The sequence below is a fragment of the Pangasianodon hypophthalmus genome, chromosome 4, assembly GCF_027358585.1.
Source record: "Pangasianodon hypophthalmus isolate fPanHyp1 chromosome 4, fPanHyp1.pri, whole genome shotgun sequence".
Classification (NCBI taxonomy): Eukaryota; Metazoa; Chordata; class Actinopteri; order Siluriformes; family Pangasiidae; genus Pangasianodon; species Pangasianodon hypophthalmus.
In genome coordinates, this window is record NC_069713.1 from 16,107,453 (window position 1) to 16,126,669 (window position 19,217).

General features: G+C 38.5%; 1 protein-coding gene across 6 annotated transcripts in view; it reads right to left on the reverse strand.

Moving 5' to 3' along the window:
• The window catches only part of pcdh7b (protocadherin 7b), a 137,366-nt gene that overhangs the window by 100,971 nt on the left and 17,178 nt on the right, over positions 1-19,217 (reverse strand). Inside the window, exon 2 of one of the 6 annotated variants that reach the window (XM_053233798.1) lies at positions 1,741-18,352. The exons of the other annotated variants lie outside the window; for them this stretch is intronic. Coding sequence (XP_053089773.1) covers positions 18,248-18,352 — 105 coding nt within the window. The 3' untranslated portion in view covers positions 1,741-18,247. Of the gene's footprint in view, positions 1-1,740; positions 18,353-19,217 lie in introns of those variants that run through there. 6 annotated transcript variants of the gene reach the window in all.

Consider the following 19,217-nt stretch of genomic DNA (forward strand, 5'->3'; position numbering starts at 1 on the left):
GGAAAAATTCTGAGGACTGAGAAAGAGGGATTATAAGAAGGGTACAAATGAAATACTAATGCAAAGTGGGGAGGTGAAAGAGTTCTCTAGCTAACTGCTGAACATGCTAAACATGGTTTAATTCAGCGCTTAATTCAGTTTTGTTTTTGTAGAACATTCTAAGTAGTTTGTAGAGTTTCTAGTTTCTGAGAAGTTTTGAGACCCTAAGCAGACAGACTCAAATTTGATGTCAACCCTCCAGCCATATGCTGAGTGTCCAGTTACAGCACATTTCTGAAAGTTGTGAAAGGTGCTTCTACCACCCAATTCAGATCTTAGCACTGGTGTGTGTTCAGGTCTAGTGTGTGTTCTGGCTCACAGCACCTCTTGTGCTTGGCTGGGGTGTCTAGAGTTTAATTTAAGACCAGGCGAGGTGGATCAAAGCTGTGGCTGAGCCACTACATCAAAGAGGGAGCAGACGTTCGTACGGTTGGAGGGACCTTGATTAACCCCCAAAAAGTGTTTGAGGGAGGCGGGTGACATAGATGCCTCAGAGGAACATGAGGGAACAAATTAGAACTTTGTGCTAAATTCACTTAGTATCTGTAACAGCTATATGTTATACATAAAGGTAAAGTGTTTTAATAGTACAACCAAGTGATCATCGTGGCCTTGTGTGGAATTAAGTGTGTTTGACTCAGTTACAAGATTATTTTACTTTTTGGATTCACTGCTCTTCCACACATTACCATATAAGGGCAACTAAAGAAACTTATTTATGATTTTCAGCCTTGCCTCACTTGCAAACTATTCACAATATCTACTGAGATTGCCAAGTTCATGAGTGCGATTTTCCGAGGTACTTTTTTCTGTTTATAGAAAGTGATTTGAATCCAAACGGTTATTCTTGCAACATCTGTTCATGTACATGGAATCAAGAATACCTTGGAATTGGAGAACCTTTATCAACATTATCAGCAAACCAGGCACACACTCCCTCACCAGGATGTCAGCTCCTGCCTTGGAATTTGTATCTTTTGCAGCTGTCAGCTCATGACTCACTTATGTTTCCAAGATCTTTTGAAAGACACCAAAAAAAAAAAAAAAAAACATAATTCCCAGTAGAAGGTGTAATGCCATATTAAATATTAAAATGTACATTAAACAGGCATATTAACATATGAGGGGACTCTGCTCATCCTGTGAACTTTAAGCCAAGCTAAAACATCAATTGTTTATATGGTGTTTTAAACGATTCAACATATAGATGAGAGGAAATGAAAAAATATTGGCTTTTTGCAAAAATATTAAAATTCATGACAGCTGCAGGGATCTTGATGTATATTCTGCAGCAGGAATATATTTGCATCGGATGGTGCATTTTAATGTTAGAACTGAAAACCAATGTAAAAACACACACAGTGTTACATGAGGATGAACCAGAAGGCTAAGGTAGTGTGTACTGATTTTGTTCGGTATGTAGGGAAGAGTCATGCTTGTTTATCATCGCATCATTTCATATACACTAAACAAACTGGGGCTCACAGGATAGCCAGTTAGATCAAGTTTTTTAAGGCTGTAAGTCATAGAATGTGTTTTTTTTTTTTTTTTTTTTTTTATGTTTGCAAAGAGTACATATTTTGAGAGCCCCTGAATAGATTTTTCTGTCATTTCAAGGTGTCAAGATTACACATACATATATATATATATATATATATATATATATATATATATATATATATATATATGCATATATGTGACTGTGTGTGTATACGTGGCTGTATATTCAGGCTGCAGTATTCTGTGTTTTGGACATGGCTGCAGATTCAGTGATTTCCAACACTGCCTTGTCGAAATCAATTTCTCGCTCCACAGATGAAGTGCTATCTCTCCTGTGAGGATTTAAAAACACAATGTGTGTGCATGTGTGTGCGTAAACGCGTATGTGTATGTGTTGTTCTTTTAAGATTTATCAACCAGAGCATTCCTATCTCCCTTTGCTTGGCATTTGTCCTTGGTAAAATGTCCCCAGAAAGAGACAGAGAGAGGGAAAGTAATACAGAAAGAATAAAGTGTAACATTGATGGATTTTTTTTTTTGTTTCAGTGCCGCATACCTTTGAGATGGCATTCTAAATGACTGAAAGAACATTAAATTGGAGATAAGCTGTGTCCTTCTGAACATGAACTCTTTTGTACTCTTTTTTTCTGTCTTTCCTTACTGTTGAATTCTCACTGGCTCCTTGCACTTAATCAGGGGTATATATAGAAAGCTTAAAGATTTCTGCCTGAAATATATCTCATTCTTATTTCTTTGACCAGTTGTGTGTTTGGATAAAGTTTTGCAGTCATTCGTTCATTCATTCATTCATTCATTCATATTGATTAACTGCTTTATCCTGATCAGGGTCATGATGGATCTGCACCCTATCCCCGAAACACTAGGCATAAGGCAGGAACACATCCTGGATGGGCCTCCTTCGCTATTCACTCACACTCACACCTAAGGCTATTTTAGAGGAGCTGATCCATCTACCCATACATGTTTTAGGAAGTGGGAGAAAGAGGAAACCAGAGAACCCAGAGGAAACCCACAAGGACATATGGAGAAGATAATAGTGTCATTTCATTGTTGCATTTTGGCTGGAAGTGAAAGGGTTAACTGATCTTGAAATGGCAACAGAAAATTATCCAATTTGTGTTGTTTTTCTTTTGTGGTTTTTAGATAGATACACCCAAGCAAGCTCACACACTGCTTATGACTTTCATTCCCAACTGGTGGAACCAGTTATGGGGGGAAACATCACTCAAGGCTTTCTAAAAGCCAAAAATATGCCACGGACTGCCAATATAAGCAACAGTCTAACCATTAGCTTGAGTTAATTTATGCAATCACTTATTTTACATCCAACCACTCCTCCCATCTGTCAGCCGTGAGAGGTTAGGTCAACAAACTTAGCTAAACATGTTAGCCCTTACGAAAAGAAATAAAATATACCGCAGTGCTGCATTTGCAGATGAATCCAACATTTCTGGGCTTTCTCACCATGGGTTAGCACATTTTGTGTGAAAATATAATGTCAGATTAGTGTAACTGTGTTGTCAGCATATTAAATAATTATTCGTTCTATGCAGTGGTACGTAGCACCGCTGCTTGTAGCAGGGCTACAAGTTCAAATAAAACTTGAATTTGGGCTTAGGAAGCACATAGCATAATTAAAAATATAGTCTTTTGCAAATTCATCAACACAATGGTGTTTTTCAAGCAAGGGCACGATGGGCATCTGGTGTACAATGGGCTTTAAGCTTGAGATTTTCTGATCAGAGTTCATTTTTTACACTGATGTTTCTGAGCAGTTCTTAAAAGATAATGTTCTCTTTTTATTTTAATGCAGGTTTGCATTATGGCTATGTAATGTATGATGTAAAAATGCGATCCATTCGAATTAAAAAGTGTTTTATATTTGCCTAACACTTTTTATCCAGAATGATTTACAATTGATACAGGGCACAACTGAGCAATTCTGTGTGTGTATACGTGTTTGTGTGTGTGTGTGTGTGTGTGTGTGTGTGAGTGTGTGTGTGCAGATTGCAGTGAATATTGAGGTAGTCCAGTGTTGTGTGTCATGCTGGGGAAAAGAGGGGGAATGGCTGTAATTAACTCTAATTTGTTCTGGAGACATTATGAAACGGAACAGCAGTGTGCTGAGGCAGAGAGAGAGAGAGAGAGAGAGAAAGAAAGAGGGAGAAAATTAAAAAAAAAAAGAATTGCAAAATACAATTTCAAGGCCCCACTACAATGGATAATTTCACCTGTGGAAATACATTTAAAAAACTGTATTAGAAAACCAAACCAGCATGGTTTTTACTTTTTTTCACCTTGACTCAATGACACTACCTTTCATTCAGTGTGTTAATGTGAAGAATTGTGCATTACACATGGTACATTAACATAATTATGAACGAGCTGTTATGTTACGTACACACACAAACAGTAACATTCCTTAAATAAAACAAACAAAACAAAATCTCTAAATGCAGTTTAACTTTGCAATACTGTCCATCTCTCAGCGTAAGAGCTCAAGGAAAGTTAATGCTCTATTGTAGCCCTGTCTGCTCATGTTTCAAAAAGTGTTCACACTGTTTTATTGTACTAAGTCTTAAATCCCTTTTACGAAAGGTAGCTCAGTGTGTGCTTGCTCTTTCTTTGATGTTTTAAGCACCAGAAAGACGTGGCCAAGGTTTCCGACCACCTGAGGAGATTTTCTTTGCAGCATTCCTCTCTGTTGTCTAATTGAATAATGCATTATAGTAGAAAAAAAAGTCTCATTAAATGCTAGTGTTGGGATTAAAACGCTGAGTTATCCACATTTTTTTTCCAAAATGCAAAAACATACATGCGCTAATAAAGTGAAAATGAGACTTTCTTTAATGAGAGGCAATTTGCTGCACGGACACTGACTGTGTTTGTGCAGCAGAATGAGAAAGTGAGATTATTTTTGACATATTTGGAGAAAGTTTGTATGTCTGTTTGTTGTACTTGTATGTGGGCTATGCATTTTAATGGCTTCTTAGTTTGCTAGAAAGGAACATGTGTGTGTGTGTGTGTTTGTGTGTGTGTGTGTGCAAATGAACCTGTATCTTGTTATTGCCACAAAATGGAATGTGTGTTTGGCCAGATGACCAGAAAGCTAGGCCTTTGATAGGAGTAATGTGTGTATGTGTGTGTGTGTACGTGGGTGTGTTGGCTCATCTGCACCATATGCCCTCATGTCTCTGTATGTTACCTGCCTCTGATAGGGAGCATCATGCGAACAGACAGAATCAGAGAGGATCAAAGAGAGAGATGGAGGAAAATGAGGAGGAGTGGAGAGAGGTGGGAGAGAGGTAGAGGAGGAGAAAGAGCCCTAGGCTGAGAGAACAGATGCTCTGGTGCATTCCCTCCGTGCTTAGCTCTCACTCAGGCCTAGGCTGGATCCCCAGGCTAGATTACAGATCAAGCCAATCTGTGTGTGCATGATGTAGGCTGAGGCAGGTACTGCCTGTCCCCTGATACTTCTGTGTCATTTATCTATGCTAAGCCTCTGGTACTGGCAGGAGTGTACACTCTTTAAGTAGTGAAGGGGGCCACAGGTGTTGAATATGCACTTCAAATGTCTCTAAACACTGAAACTGATATATTGAGTGGATTGCAGCAATGTTATTTCCAGTGCTGTGGAATAAAATGGAAGTTGCAACTTGCACCAAGTAAAAGAGTATGTTGTGTATTACTCATTCCACAATGCTGTTTAATTCTCGATTCTGATTGGTCAGTACAGCTGTATAGTTTTTTTTTTTTTTTATGTGCTCGTTCTATAGTTGCAAGTTACACAGGGACGCGTATGCACTGCATAATTGTTAATATGGTGAACTTCTGTGAGGAGACTTATTTAGCATTTACAGAAGGGAGTCTCCAGTCGTGATTAGACTGACTTTGAGAAAGACCAGGCACAGACACTTGTTTTTGTGTGAAACGTTGACACGTTACCTTCATACCCTGCCAACAAACATGCAAGGATATCTCCTTTTATGTGCTACCAACTCCTTCCAACAAAACTCTTGAATAACCTTTAAAGACATGATATAGCTCTAAAAAAAAAAGCCAAAGACATGTAATATAACTAACAATATTCTAAAATTGTGACCTGATATGTAATATACATCATACAGTCTGTGGGCAGAACATCTTAGTCTAAGACAAACTGTGGCCTTTATAGAATAAAAAGATATTTGAATGGTATTGTTAAAGAACTCAGGAAATCAACAGATACAGTGTACCCATCAAGCAAATACCTTTATATTATAATGGAAATAAAACCAATAACATGCAAATATGTAGCGTATTTTAGCCATTTGGCTTGTTTTTGTAATTTTCACTGAGAGAATGACTCCAGTTTGGATGCAAGAATGCCATTGCTATGCTGGAATACACAGCTACTTTATTCTAATGAAGCCCTCTGTTGCAAAATGGATAAGAGATGAAGTGATTCAGAGGGAAAAAAAATGTTTTTTTTTGACAGCACGACAATCAAAAGCACACAAGCCAAAACAGAATCGACACGCCAGACGTTTGGGTCGACAGCTTCGACATGCTAGACATTTGGACGCGAAAATGGACTTGGCGGATGAAAGCAAACTGAATTAGAATGATTTTCTTCTTCTTCTCAGGTCCACATACAAAACTATACTAAAAATCCAACCCTAAACCTCTATACTCAATACATCTAGAAGATGTGGGGAGTAAAGATGTTCTGTAGGATTAATGATAGCAGTGTGAGATGATGATTAGGAACAGGCCTCGAGTGGAACACTGAATCGTGGTATTGAAAGTTGTTTAAATGAATACACATAATTGAGCTTGTGTATTATCAGTACAAGCCACTCTAATGGGTTAGATTGGCTTAAGGTGATATATTCTCATAAAACAAGTACCGCAATCGATTGTTGAGGAAAGCCATAAATAATCCAGATATTGGATTTTATCAGTGTTGGATGTTATTGGATTTTCATGTTCACTCTAGTCCCTAAAGCATGAAGTTCAGATCAATAGCTTATTCTTTTGTATTAAGAATATAGGCTCTCTGTGTGTATGTGTTTTTTTTTTTCACTCTATCAATTGCATTCATTGCTGTTCATTTGTGCTTCTCTAAAAGCCAAGGCATGCTCGCTATGTCGTAGCAGTCAGTGCGCTGTCAAACAGAGGAATGTTCTTTAGCAGTTTACAATCTGACACGGAGATACTGCTCATTTCTTCGCTTTTAGAGCACTGATTAGACCCAGTATCTCATACACAAGCATTCCTGCACACCAGCTGAAAATACCTTGCACACTTAAAGACATTCTTTTCACACTCTCCACATCTTTCATCAGGCACCGGGTGTAAGATCTCACCAAAGCAGCTGTGAAAGGGATAGTTCGTGAAGAGATTTACCAGCTAAAACATATGAAGTGTGTAAGTAATAAAAATACCCTGGCAGGAGATTAAATGGATCTGGTGGGATTGGGTAGGGGGAGATTGGGGGGGTGGCTCTCAAAATGTGTGGGTGGGCTGTTTTCCAAATAGCCCTCACATTTGCCCTACTTTGAGCCATCAGCGACGATATGACAGGTCTATGATACACATATTAATAAAAACAAGCAGTATCGTTTGCTCCTCAATATTAGTGCCTTATCTGTCTTATCTGCTTATGTGCTTTAATATTTTGTCTTTTATGTTTTACATGGTATTCACATTAAATTGACTTTATTGTACTTTATTATTTATCTAACAAGTCTGCCAAAATGTTTTTTTTTTAATATTTAATATGTCCTGGTTATATAGACTATATATAAAGAATCCTAAAATTAGTATTTTGCCTACAGTGTTTTATAGAGAAAAAAACCCAGATTCTATGTCTGTAGTTTCCCCTGGTTCAAATGCTTGTTTTCTTTTAACAAAAAAAAACAACATTCATTAGAATTGCCGTTTAATCATTGTGTTTCTTTAGTTCGGTTGTCTCTTAACGAGGCTCCTGTTGTGGGGTTAGTAATTAGTAATTGCTTAGACCGCTGGAATACAAGGAAGGACTTGTTTTTTTGTTCTTCTTTTGTTGACTCGTATCCGCTCCCCTGGGGCCAACACGTCTAAACACCGGCGGTGATTACAAGTGCCCATTTTGGCACGAGAAAGACTTACGCAAGTAGATTCTTTATTTTAATTTGTATCTTTTCTTTAAGTCTCGCTCTATTTTGGGTTGTGTGTAAAAAATAAAAATCTCTTACGCCAGCAGACTTTTTTGTCAGTGGCATAAATGAGCAGAACTGCTGAAGCAGCCATGCAAACACTTACACACTTGCTCACACACCCTTCTGTGGTCTAGACACAGGGTTCTTGCAGAGGTAAACATTGTTTGTGTAAGATTTAGTCCGTATGAACGTTACATTCCCATATGGAATTTATTTCGTGCAGCTGTTGTAAAAACATGAAATTAATCCGGTCATGTTGCTGGAGCTATATAATTCAAATCATATGCATGCATGGAATTGTTCTGGTTCTTAATGCACGCCAATTTTTTGACCACATATAAAATAATGATGATTATGTTACTACGACAACTATGTTTTCATTTTCGTTTGCTGTAATGTTAACACGGCACGTGTGTTTGTGTAAATAATGTGTCCAAATGATTAGAGAAAAAACAGAGAATCGTGTTTTGACAGCTAAAGCATAAATGGCTGGAGTGTATGTGGTGTAATGTCGAGCTTTTCTTTCTCCTTTTCTTTCATCACACTGCTATTATGCCCACCTGAAGTAGGAGAGTGGTGGAGCCGCTGGCATTCAAAACCAACCCATACAGGAGCGAAAAAGCAGAAAAACACACTCAGGCACACACGTAACACATACAGTGCACTCCGCAGAGTGCAATCACCACCTTATCACCACTCCCTCTCTCCCCGAGCTCAAAACCCTCTGCAGTCTATTGTTTTTGTCCATCACGCTGTACCTGCCTGGTGAACAGAGCATCCCTGGATTTTCCTTCTCCTTCTTTCTCCCCCTCTCTCTTACTCAGTCACTCACTATGGAAGTAAAAGAAGATAAGCAGAGCCTGAGCACAGACATCTGGTTCAGCTGGACCCAGTTTGGCGCAGTTCAGAGTTTCTTTAATTTTTTTTTTTTTTTTATCAGGGAACAGGAGGAGAAAAAATGAACAGATACTCGATTTGTCTTTCGTCAGATGGCTCAAGTCCAGAGCCAAGAGAGTGGAACATTACAGAACAGATTAAAGACAGAGGAGGAAGGGAGGGTTGGAAAAACAAGTAGGAGAGACAGAGAGAGAGAGAGAGACAGAGAGAGAGAGAAAGAGGTGTATGTGTTTACAGTGAGTTCACACATCTGCATCAAACTGCCTGACACATCTGCTGCTATTGCTGCATTTCACTACTCACGCACTCACGCACCTACTCAGTCACACACACAACCCAAAAATAACTAATCAAGAAAAAGAAGCCACCACCGCCAAAGATAAACCTTCATTCGCCATCTGTCTTAGCGGGCCATATAAATGCAGAAACATTTTATTTATTTTATTTACTTTAAGAATGCATAGACTGCCATGCTATTTTTTTTAACCATCAGATGAAGACATAAAACTGTCATTCGGCAATATGTTTCAATAAGAACCTGTAAACCTAAAAGCCTTCACTGTTGAGACGTTTGTCTGAAAAAGTGAAATAAGAAAAGGAAGAAAAGAAGGAAGCGTGAGCTTTCCAGGTGTTTCACATCAGTGGAGCTTTCGAGTGGCACTAATCCTTTTGTTTATGGAACTGTAAAATATATAAGGGGCAGCGTTCGTAAAATCGACCGTGCCTGTCATTAGGGACGTCCTGATGAACAGGGGAGGGCCAGATGGGTGCAGGTAATTAACGGAAATCCATACGCCTTCTCCCACTCGTTATAACATCCTTAATAACAGACAGTCGCGCCGAGAAAATCTAGTTTACTCAGCCGAGCAGAGTCATAGGTGTTAAGAAACACTTAGAGCGCGTGTGATTGTTCTTTGGCTCAAATTCAAGAGTAAATACATAGCACGGGGGAGAGAGAGAGACAGAGAGAGAGAGACTTACAAAGAATAATTGAGTAAATGACATTGATATTGTGAAAGCAGATTGAGGGAAATTGCATAATGAAAGTTTTTTGTGTACTAATTTGTTCTCAATTGCTACAACTGGTTCTGATCTCAAAGGAACTTCCTGAAATAAAACCGAAACATACGACAAGTACGTGTAATCCTGTGCCAAGTATAACAATTATTAAAGGTGGTGAGACATGTAAAAGACTTAAAACACAATAAGAACATAAATTAAAATATGTGACCTAAGTATTCTAAGGTTCTATCTCGCATTCATTCTTAACCAAGAAAGATCAGAGGCACAAGCATGCCAACTTCATCCTGATAATATTAACTCATCATTTTGAGAAACTTTTAAATACTGAGACGTATTGTCAGCCTATAATAAAGCAATGGCTTTATTTGCAGCCAAATGACAGAACCAGCCCTATGTGAATTTAATACATGCCCTTTAGTCATATTAATTTGCAAAAGTAGTCATCATTCTTGACACTGTGAGTGCAAAATTAAACTATTTGCATAGACACCACCCTGTATTTTACACATATGGGTAGAAACACTCCAAACTGAATAGTCTTTAGCAAAAGCAAGTTTTTGTTTTTTTTCTGTTTGAAAGATACAAGACATTTGCAGACATTGTTGCAGAGACGTAGAGATGGATGGAAAAAAAGAACACCAGGGAGTGAATGTAAATGTCACTGTCATTTGCTGTATCCTCATAATGCTCTTTGGGGCAGAGTGAGGGAGGGGGCACGAGTAAGGGACTGGGATGGCTCTAAATGGAAATGTACATCTATACATATGTAGGTGAATTCCACAAGGGTTGTTGGTTTGAGAGATCATGTGAGCTGAGCACAGAGGGAGAGAAAGAGCATGACCCTACAGCCACATTTAGACCCAGGAGCAAGACTACTGAGACCTACAGCAGCTCAGGACAGAACTTTATCTCACCTCTTATCTCCCTTGCCCTCACCTAGGGCTAATTAATTTAGTGTGTGTGTGTGTGTGTGTGTGTGGCTTATATATGAATGTCTAACATAGAAACCCAGTCTTACCTCATTTCAACAGAATGTATTTAAACGTAAGGTGGATTTCAGACAAGATTTCCCGTGCTCCCGCTGTGTCTGCATGGGTTTCCTCTGGGTTCTCTGGTTTTCTCCCATGCAGGAAGGTGGATTAACTACATTAATTTGGTGTGAATCAGTGTGTGAAAGTGTGTGCATGGTGGCCGGTGATGGACTGATGTCTCATCCTGCTGTAGTCCTGCCTCACATTCATCCACCATGATCTTGATCATGATAAAGCGGTTACTGAAGACGAATGAATGTCTGAAATCTCTTCCAGTGATAAAACTCTTCCAGATGGCAATAAGCTAACACGAAACATATAAGTTTCTAAGCTAATACCTAGACTAGCTAATACCTCTAACCTAAGTAATCGTTCCCTATAAATCCACGTTTGTGTCACACAAAGTGATATAATTATTGGATTATGAATGTATTACAACTATGAAAGAAATTGTGGTGTATGAAAATACAAGGTCAGCTTTACACTAGCTGTAATTAACTACTTCCAATTAATGTTGTTGACAATAATGACATGGAAAATGATGCATGATTTGTTGGTTTTGCATTTGCTTGCAATCTCAAAAGGGGAGCATAGAGCTAAAAAACTTGCATCAGCAATAGCAACATAGCTTGTACTTAGCTCATCACAACCAGTAAAACACTTGTTTCCTGTACAGATCTCTTATTCATGGTTGCAATTTTGCTTTTTTTTCCCAATAGTTTCAATACTCCACATGGAATTGACACAAGCACTGACACAAGTGGGTTAAACTTAAAATTAGAATTATTTTTTTTATATCCAGGCTCCTCAGATTCCTAGAGACTTTTCTCATAGACAATATCTAAGGTTTCCCTAAAATAAATCCAGCATTATTAGGTTAATGTATATTTTATATTGTATCTAAGCAAGGAATAACAAATCCAAATAATCCTGTTCTGAACTGAGGAAAATGGTGGACATATTGAGCAAGTTCTTTAAGTAAAAGCTTTTGTTTTGCTGTTTTTTTTTCTATGCTGATGCTGGACTTGTGGAACACCCTGTAGAATAACACTTAAGTGTTATTTTTGTTTCTGTGCTAACTATCTTTAAAAGGGTTTAGCTTAATCATATTCCTAGACCCCACCCTATTTGTACCAGGATGAGGAAATGTTTTTCAATGTAGACCATAAAGCACTAAGTCGCTCTAGATAAAGGTATCCGTTAAATGCTCTATATGCAAATAGCTCTGGGATTTCTTGTTTACACACTTACTTAGGTCCTTGTATAGGTTTAACTTTGTCTATACCACTATGGTATTTGTTTGAACCAGCTTTACTGACTAGTCTTTCAGGTCCTGAATGCATCAGATTCTCAAATTACTGTGTATCATTACTCCGTCAGTACTTTGTCTAAGTCACTCTGCATAAGAACATCTGCCAAATGACTAAATGTAAATGCAAATGTGAGTGAATGTAAATGTTTGGACTCATTGTGTGTCAAACTGCTCACTCACATATTCACTCACTCGCACACTCAGATACTTAAGGCTTACCAGCTACAATACATGCCAATATCCACTTTAAACCCAAACGCACACACACAAATTACCCTGGGGGTCTGAGGGACATTTACATAACTTTGCCAATCCTTCTTCTGCAAGTTATCTAAGTTGCTTAAAAAAATGAGATCTGTTCGCCTTCTCATCTCAAAATATATCCAAGACACTTCACGGAAGATTATGCATTATGAATCTCTCTCTTTCTCTCTTTCACACACACACACACACACACGCACACCAACAAACACTATCTTTCTTGCTCCCTCTTGCCTCTTGCTTTTATTTTCTGCTCCTTATTGTATATTCTGATGCATGGATTTTAATAAAAAAATAGAGCATCATCATTAAAAATGTATGGATGGAAATTTGCCTCTGGTGTCTTCATACATGTCTTCCTCTTTTTCTCTCTCTGTCTCTCTCTCACACATTCTTTCCTCCATCCTAGTTAGCAGAGAAAAAATACAGGGATGGGGAGAATGACAAGAAAAGAGGGGACAACAGCAGAATGCAGAGCAAGCGTGGTCTTGTCTTGTTTATGGCACACCACACCTCTGGGCACCATGAGGCCATGTGTGTATGTGAAAGACAGAGAGAGACGATTTGGGGTGAATTCCTGAATTCCATTACTGAAATGGTAGCTACAATCCTCAAATACAACTGACCACCCCTCCCAAAACACACACACACACACACACACACACAATCTGTCTTTTTTTAACCGCATAGACTACAAACACCAAATTAAAGGAATTCTTAATATTCTCATTATTATAGGAATTCTCAGCTGAGAAATAAAAAGTGAGCTTGTTTTACTCCTAACTGGAAGTCCTAGGGCTCTTGCTGCAGCTGTCAATAAATGTTTATGTGAAATGTAATATTTTTAGAGTTCTTTGATGAATTCGCCAGTCAAACGTATTCATGAACGAAGCTTTTAAACCATATAATTCATAAATATTTCAAAAGTGCAAAAAAAAAATTCCATTTGCTCGCACATGGTTGTGACAACATTCCAAGAAAAGTATAAGAATGACCTTTTATTATGTTGCACCAGTGGTTTTTATTATGTGACATCAGTGCACCTGGGAAATTTGGCTAGAACTACTTATACCACAGCTCTGTTGAATTCTCGAGTCTGATAAATGTGACTATAAACAGTTAAAAGATATGCTGCTCTTTAAAAAAAAAAAAAAAAGGATTGTAATTGTTGTCTGTGAATGCCCTGTTGTGTTTTATTCCTTACATAAATAACAACTACTTCTCATCTCATGTTCATCCTGGGACATTTTTTGGTTAGTGTAACAATTAGTTTTCAATTTGTTTTACATAATTGGTTATTGATCAAATTTAAACATCTCCAGTTACGAGGGAGTTTTAAGCATGCAGGATTTCTTTGTTTTTCTCAGGGCAGGGAAGTGTGTCAACAAGTTTTCCCATGGTAATCACACATTCGCTACAGATGTGGAGGGTAGAGATTAGCTCGAGAAACACTGGAGTACGCCCTTAACATAAAAAGGTCTCAAATAATAAACGGAATAAGCACAAAAGCACCACTCACAAACATGTGCTTGATACTTTCAGAACAGTGGACGGGGACACAAAAACAATCCACCCCACAACCACACCTCAGGCACGCTATACAGCTTCACTGAGAAAGCGACAGCAGGCAGTGAAAAAGCTAAAGGGAGGGAGGAAAATTTAGAGCGGTGCGACAATAGCGGGACATAAGAAAGAAGAAGAGAAAGACAGCGGAGGTGACAGTGGTGGTATTGCAGGCTCTCAGCTCTTTTGCAATCTCTCTCCTCATACTTCACACCAGCTGTGGAGAGGTGCAGGCCCTGAGGAGGCCTCCAGCAGCCCCTATATTTCTGCTTTTCATATCTGTCATTCCCTTTAGTACACTCACCTAACACACACACACACACACACATACACACACACACACACATGCAGCCTTTGCGTGCCAGAACAGCTGTTATTTTTGACAATATTTTACAAGACAATGCACTACAAGTATGTTTTATGTTGAACATCTTGTGCAGTTCTTGGGCCACTGCTAACATAAGCCACATCACCTGGCTAGCAAGCAGATAATGCTAAGGTTATTAATGTTGTTTTGTAGGCAAGAAGTGTAATAATGTAAGTGTATAATGTATGTAAGGGGAAAAACAAGACAAGACATGTTGCTATAGGAAAATAATCAATGATGGGTTGGTGTGACGAGCTCCACTGTGAGTTAGTTACCACCCAGTTGATTATTTTCCAATAAATCAAGTGTATTCACACATATCTAAGTGTTTTTGGTCCTCTTATACTACAGCAATTTGCCAAAGATTACAATTTTTAATTTATTAATGAACAACACATCATGTGTTTGTTCTGTTTATAACTACATTTAATGCTGTGGAACATCTGTGAGACTAGTTAGTTCCTGTTATTGTATACACTCACTGAGCACTTTATTAGGAACACCTGTACACCTGTACATTCATCCAATTATCATACCAATCGTATGGCAGCAGTGCAATGCAGAAAATCATGCAGATACAGGCCAGCAGCTTCAGGTAATATTCTCATCAACCATCACAATGGGGAAAAATTGTGATCTCAGTGATTTTGACCGTGGCATGATTGTTGGTGCCAGACTGGCTGGTCTGAGTATTTCTATAACTGCTGATCTCCTGCGATTTTCACGCACAACACTCTCTAGAGTTTACTCAGAATGGTGCAATAAAGAAAAAAAAATCCAGTGAGAGGCAGTTCTGCAGATGGAAATTCCTTGCTGATGAGAGAGGTCAATGGAGAATGGCCAGACTGGTTTGAGCTGACGGAAAGGCTACACTAACTCAGATATCCACTCTACACTTGTGATGAGCAGAAAAGCATCTCAGAATGCACAACATGTCAGACCTTGAGGCAGATGGGCAACAACAGCAGAAGACCACGTTGGGTTCCACTTCTGTCAGCCAAGAACAGAAAGCTGAGGCTGGAGTGGGCACAGGCTCAAAAAACTGGGACAGTATAAGACTGGAAAAACTTACAATTTACTCATCTTCTAATGGCTATTTCCAGCATGATAATGCACCATGTCACAAAGCAAAGGTCATCACAAACTGGTTTCATGAACATGACAAGGAGTTAAATGTTCTTCAGTAGCTTTCCTAGTCACTGGATCTGAATCCAGTAGAACACCTTTGGGATGTGGTAGAACAGGAGATTCACAGCATGAAAGTGCACCTGAAATATCTGCAAGAATTGCGTGATGCAGTCATGTCAACATGGACCAGAATCTCAAAAGAATGTTTCCAACATCTTGTGGAATCCATGCCATGAAAAATTGAGGCTGTTTTGAGAGCAAAGGGAGGCCCTACCCAGTATTAGTATAGTCTTCCTAATAAAGTGCTTGATGAGTGCACATTATTGCAGCTATGAAAGGTTCTTCCCTTACTAGAATCTCTTTTCTTCTCCCTAAGTTAATAAGACAAACACTGCATGTCACGTTACAGAGAAAGCACAAAGTCCTCTGTCCTGACGACTCTCCTGTGGCAGACAAACTTACTGATGGGTCCTTTCTTAAATGTTCACTAAATGTCTCCTTACAGAAAACTTCAGAATGAATATATGTTTGTTAAATAACAGCATGTATTAGAACGAGTGTTTGTTAAATAACAGCATGTATTAGAACGAGTGCATTAATAATAATAATAATAATAATAATAATAAACTTATTTGAATTACAGCTGGAACTGTTGTGAGAACTGCAGTTAAATAAAATTAATCAAGCCTTTTTGACCAATTGGATTTGAGAATTCAACAGTACTGTGGTATAATACTAATAGTATAATGTCAATACATGTAACAATACTATTTTTTTACACACAAACATCACCATCACTGACATTTGTGTTACTCCTCTCTCTCTCTCGCTCTCTCTCTCTCTTGGTCTCTCTCTCCAAATTAATTTTTTTAATCTCAAACATTACTATGTGCTTGTTTAACCTTGAAAATAATTGAACACAATTAGGCTCCCACTCTCATGCACTCTCTCTTCCCCTCTATGATTTGCCCTCTTCTCTTTCCCCCTCTCTCCTTTGTTCACTTTCATTCGATAAAAATAAAACGCATCATCTTCAGAACCTCCGGCATTTCAGTCCATGACAGTAGAGAAACTTCTGCAGCGGCTCTATCCCAGCCTGCAGTGTTCATTTTCAGTCGTGCTCTCCTCAGACGCCCCTGCCTCCCTCCGGCCCAGGCTGCAGCTCGTAATCAAACCGTCTCTAGCGCTGCAACTGTCAGAGCGGCTCAGGAGGGAACAGAGGGGTTCGAAGAGGCTCGTGGACAAGAGAAAAAGGCAAAAAGAGAGCATGAGATGAGGCAACGTGTGGAGTGAAGGTTTTTAAAAATGTGCAGTTGGAAAAAAAAGCATATTGGGGGGGTGAGTGGGCTGAGAGGCTCTATCGACAGACTTCTACTGAGAAGAAGCAGCTCAGCTTTCCATTATTATATCCTGAGTTTGTGTGTGCGTGTGTGTGTGTGTGTGTATGTGTGTAAACACATGGTTGTGAATGCAATCACTGAATGCTACACTTTCAACTCAGACTGGTACACTTTTACACAACAGGTTTCTATTTGATCCAGCCTGCATACATACATTATTCCTTAAATGTGGCTCATAATCTAGCATTATTGCTGCTAAATGAGATATTACATAATATAAACAGAACCAGATCTGTTTTTTCACACCGGGACTATTTATTTGCCATTACAAACGAAACATCTGAGTTATGTTATTAGACTTAAATCACTGTTGTATGAGCTAGGATGGGTAAAAATACATTTAAATATTTATACAAAATACGAAGTACCCAAAAAGGTAAATGTATCAGAATAAACAGGAAAATGAAATCTCAAATGATATCACTAGTGCCACTTCAGCTTATGAGGGAGATGTTAGCATTCTAGTTAAAGACAGCTAACGCTAATGCTAGGGATCATTCAGAAATGAAACTGATGGTGTGAAGTAATGAAGTCATGACGGCTCAATTCATTATACTATCTATTTGGTTTCTAATTTATTACTCTACCTCAAATAATATATAAATATAACCTGTTGTTAATTTTTTTCTCTGAAGAGCTAGAAGATCATAGTAGCTTGGCCTGCTAGCTAACAGTCAACAGCCAACAGTTTTTGCTACAAGTTGCTACGTCTCCATTTCCTGAGCATTTTTAGCTATAGAGCAGCCATTTTGCAATTTCCAGCTCTATAATGCACTACAACTGCATGAGTATCAGATCTTGTTTAGAAATATTTATTTATTATGAAAACAAAAAATACAGAACATAAAAGCGTTTCTATACAAACTTCATGACTTTTTTTCTACAAGCATCACATACAAATTATACTGTTTGAGAAAGTTCATATACACATACTCTGAGTCATGGTTATTTATATGTTAATTCGAGAAAATGTCACCTGGACACCATATTTTGTTGAATAATTATAGTAATAATTATAGTGAATTGTTCATATACAGAAAAGCTACCGCATGAAAAACGGAAGCCTATGTGCTAAAGGTTTTGAGTGCTTTTGAGGCTTAGTGTAAGCTTTTGAAAACACCACATGGTGATACTGAGGCACTGTTCATGCCAATAACGCATTTAAAACATTTAAAATCTTTCTAATAATTCCAAGCTTAGATATGCATGAGCATGACATGTATTTCATTCCATTTATGTCTCAAGATTTTACTTGATATTTTATGACCTGGTCAGTACAAGAACATAAAGGTGGCAGCGTTGTAATCATACCTGGGGTCAAAATATGTTTTGCTTTATACCTTTATGGCCATATATCATAAAAACCCTGATGTTTTGTGTAGGGCTGTGCATAAATTGTGCCTGGAATCCCATCCAATTAGCCTGCAGGGGCTACACTCAAACCTGGAGGCTTGCTTCTTCTTCTCTGTCTAATCTATATTTCAAACACAGATTTGTGCTTGATGTGCTGTAGGAAATGTGAATTACAAGCTGCTTAGCTGCTTTTTATCCTCATCCAAATCTCTGAAGGATGTCCAGAAAGCATTAGAAATGTTTAGGTCTTCAAACATCCTCGCTCTGTCTGATATCTGCGATCAAAAGGGGAAAAAAGAAAGAAAATGTTAGCTGGCAGAGTTAGCGCTCCTTTCAGGGATCTACAATGCTGTCCAGGACTGCAAACTGGTTGTTGAGTTACGGGACAGTGTTGTAACGTTGCCACACCTCTCTTTCACGGCTAATTGGATCCACTGAATCGAGTGATCTCCAGAGCAGAGGACACAAATCACCAGCATGTCTAACAATCAGTCCTGAAGAGGGCTCAAAAAAGGACAACTGACCAGAAGAAATACTGGAGGGGCCTCTCACACGTTCTGTCCAGTCTGTTCTTTAATACGGTTAGGCGTTAACGAAGAACATAATTTCATAGTTTGATGTGCTAAAAATCTTGTGTGATCTCTTTTCACCTAGCAACTCTTTAGCAGTGTGTGAAGAGTTCTGGAAATCAAACTTCTGATTATCTGTGCAGCAGATGGCCTGCATTAAATAGCTTTCAGAAACAGAACGTGCACATGATAATCTACAATTTTTGCAAATTATAAAGAAGGAAGTCAACAAGGCTGTGCACTTGTACATAACTCAGCACTTGTCAGCCAGCTGAACCTTCACAAATGTGTTTACAACTGACTTTTATAGCTGCCGAAATAATAAAACACGCATAAAATACTCAAGCCATTTTTATAAGAAGAAAGGAGGCGGGATTAGTCATTAGCATAGAAATAGGAATGCTGTTAATGCCCACCCAAGATTCCTGTGTAAGACCACAAAAGTCTGAATACAGAACCTGAATCATGTTAGTTCTGATAATGCCTTTTGTTTTAAAAATAAATCGCAAGGTCGTTGACGGTAATGTCATGTCCTCAATTCAAACGCCGCAATGGGAAAGACACAGGAGAG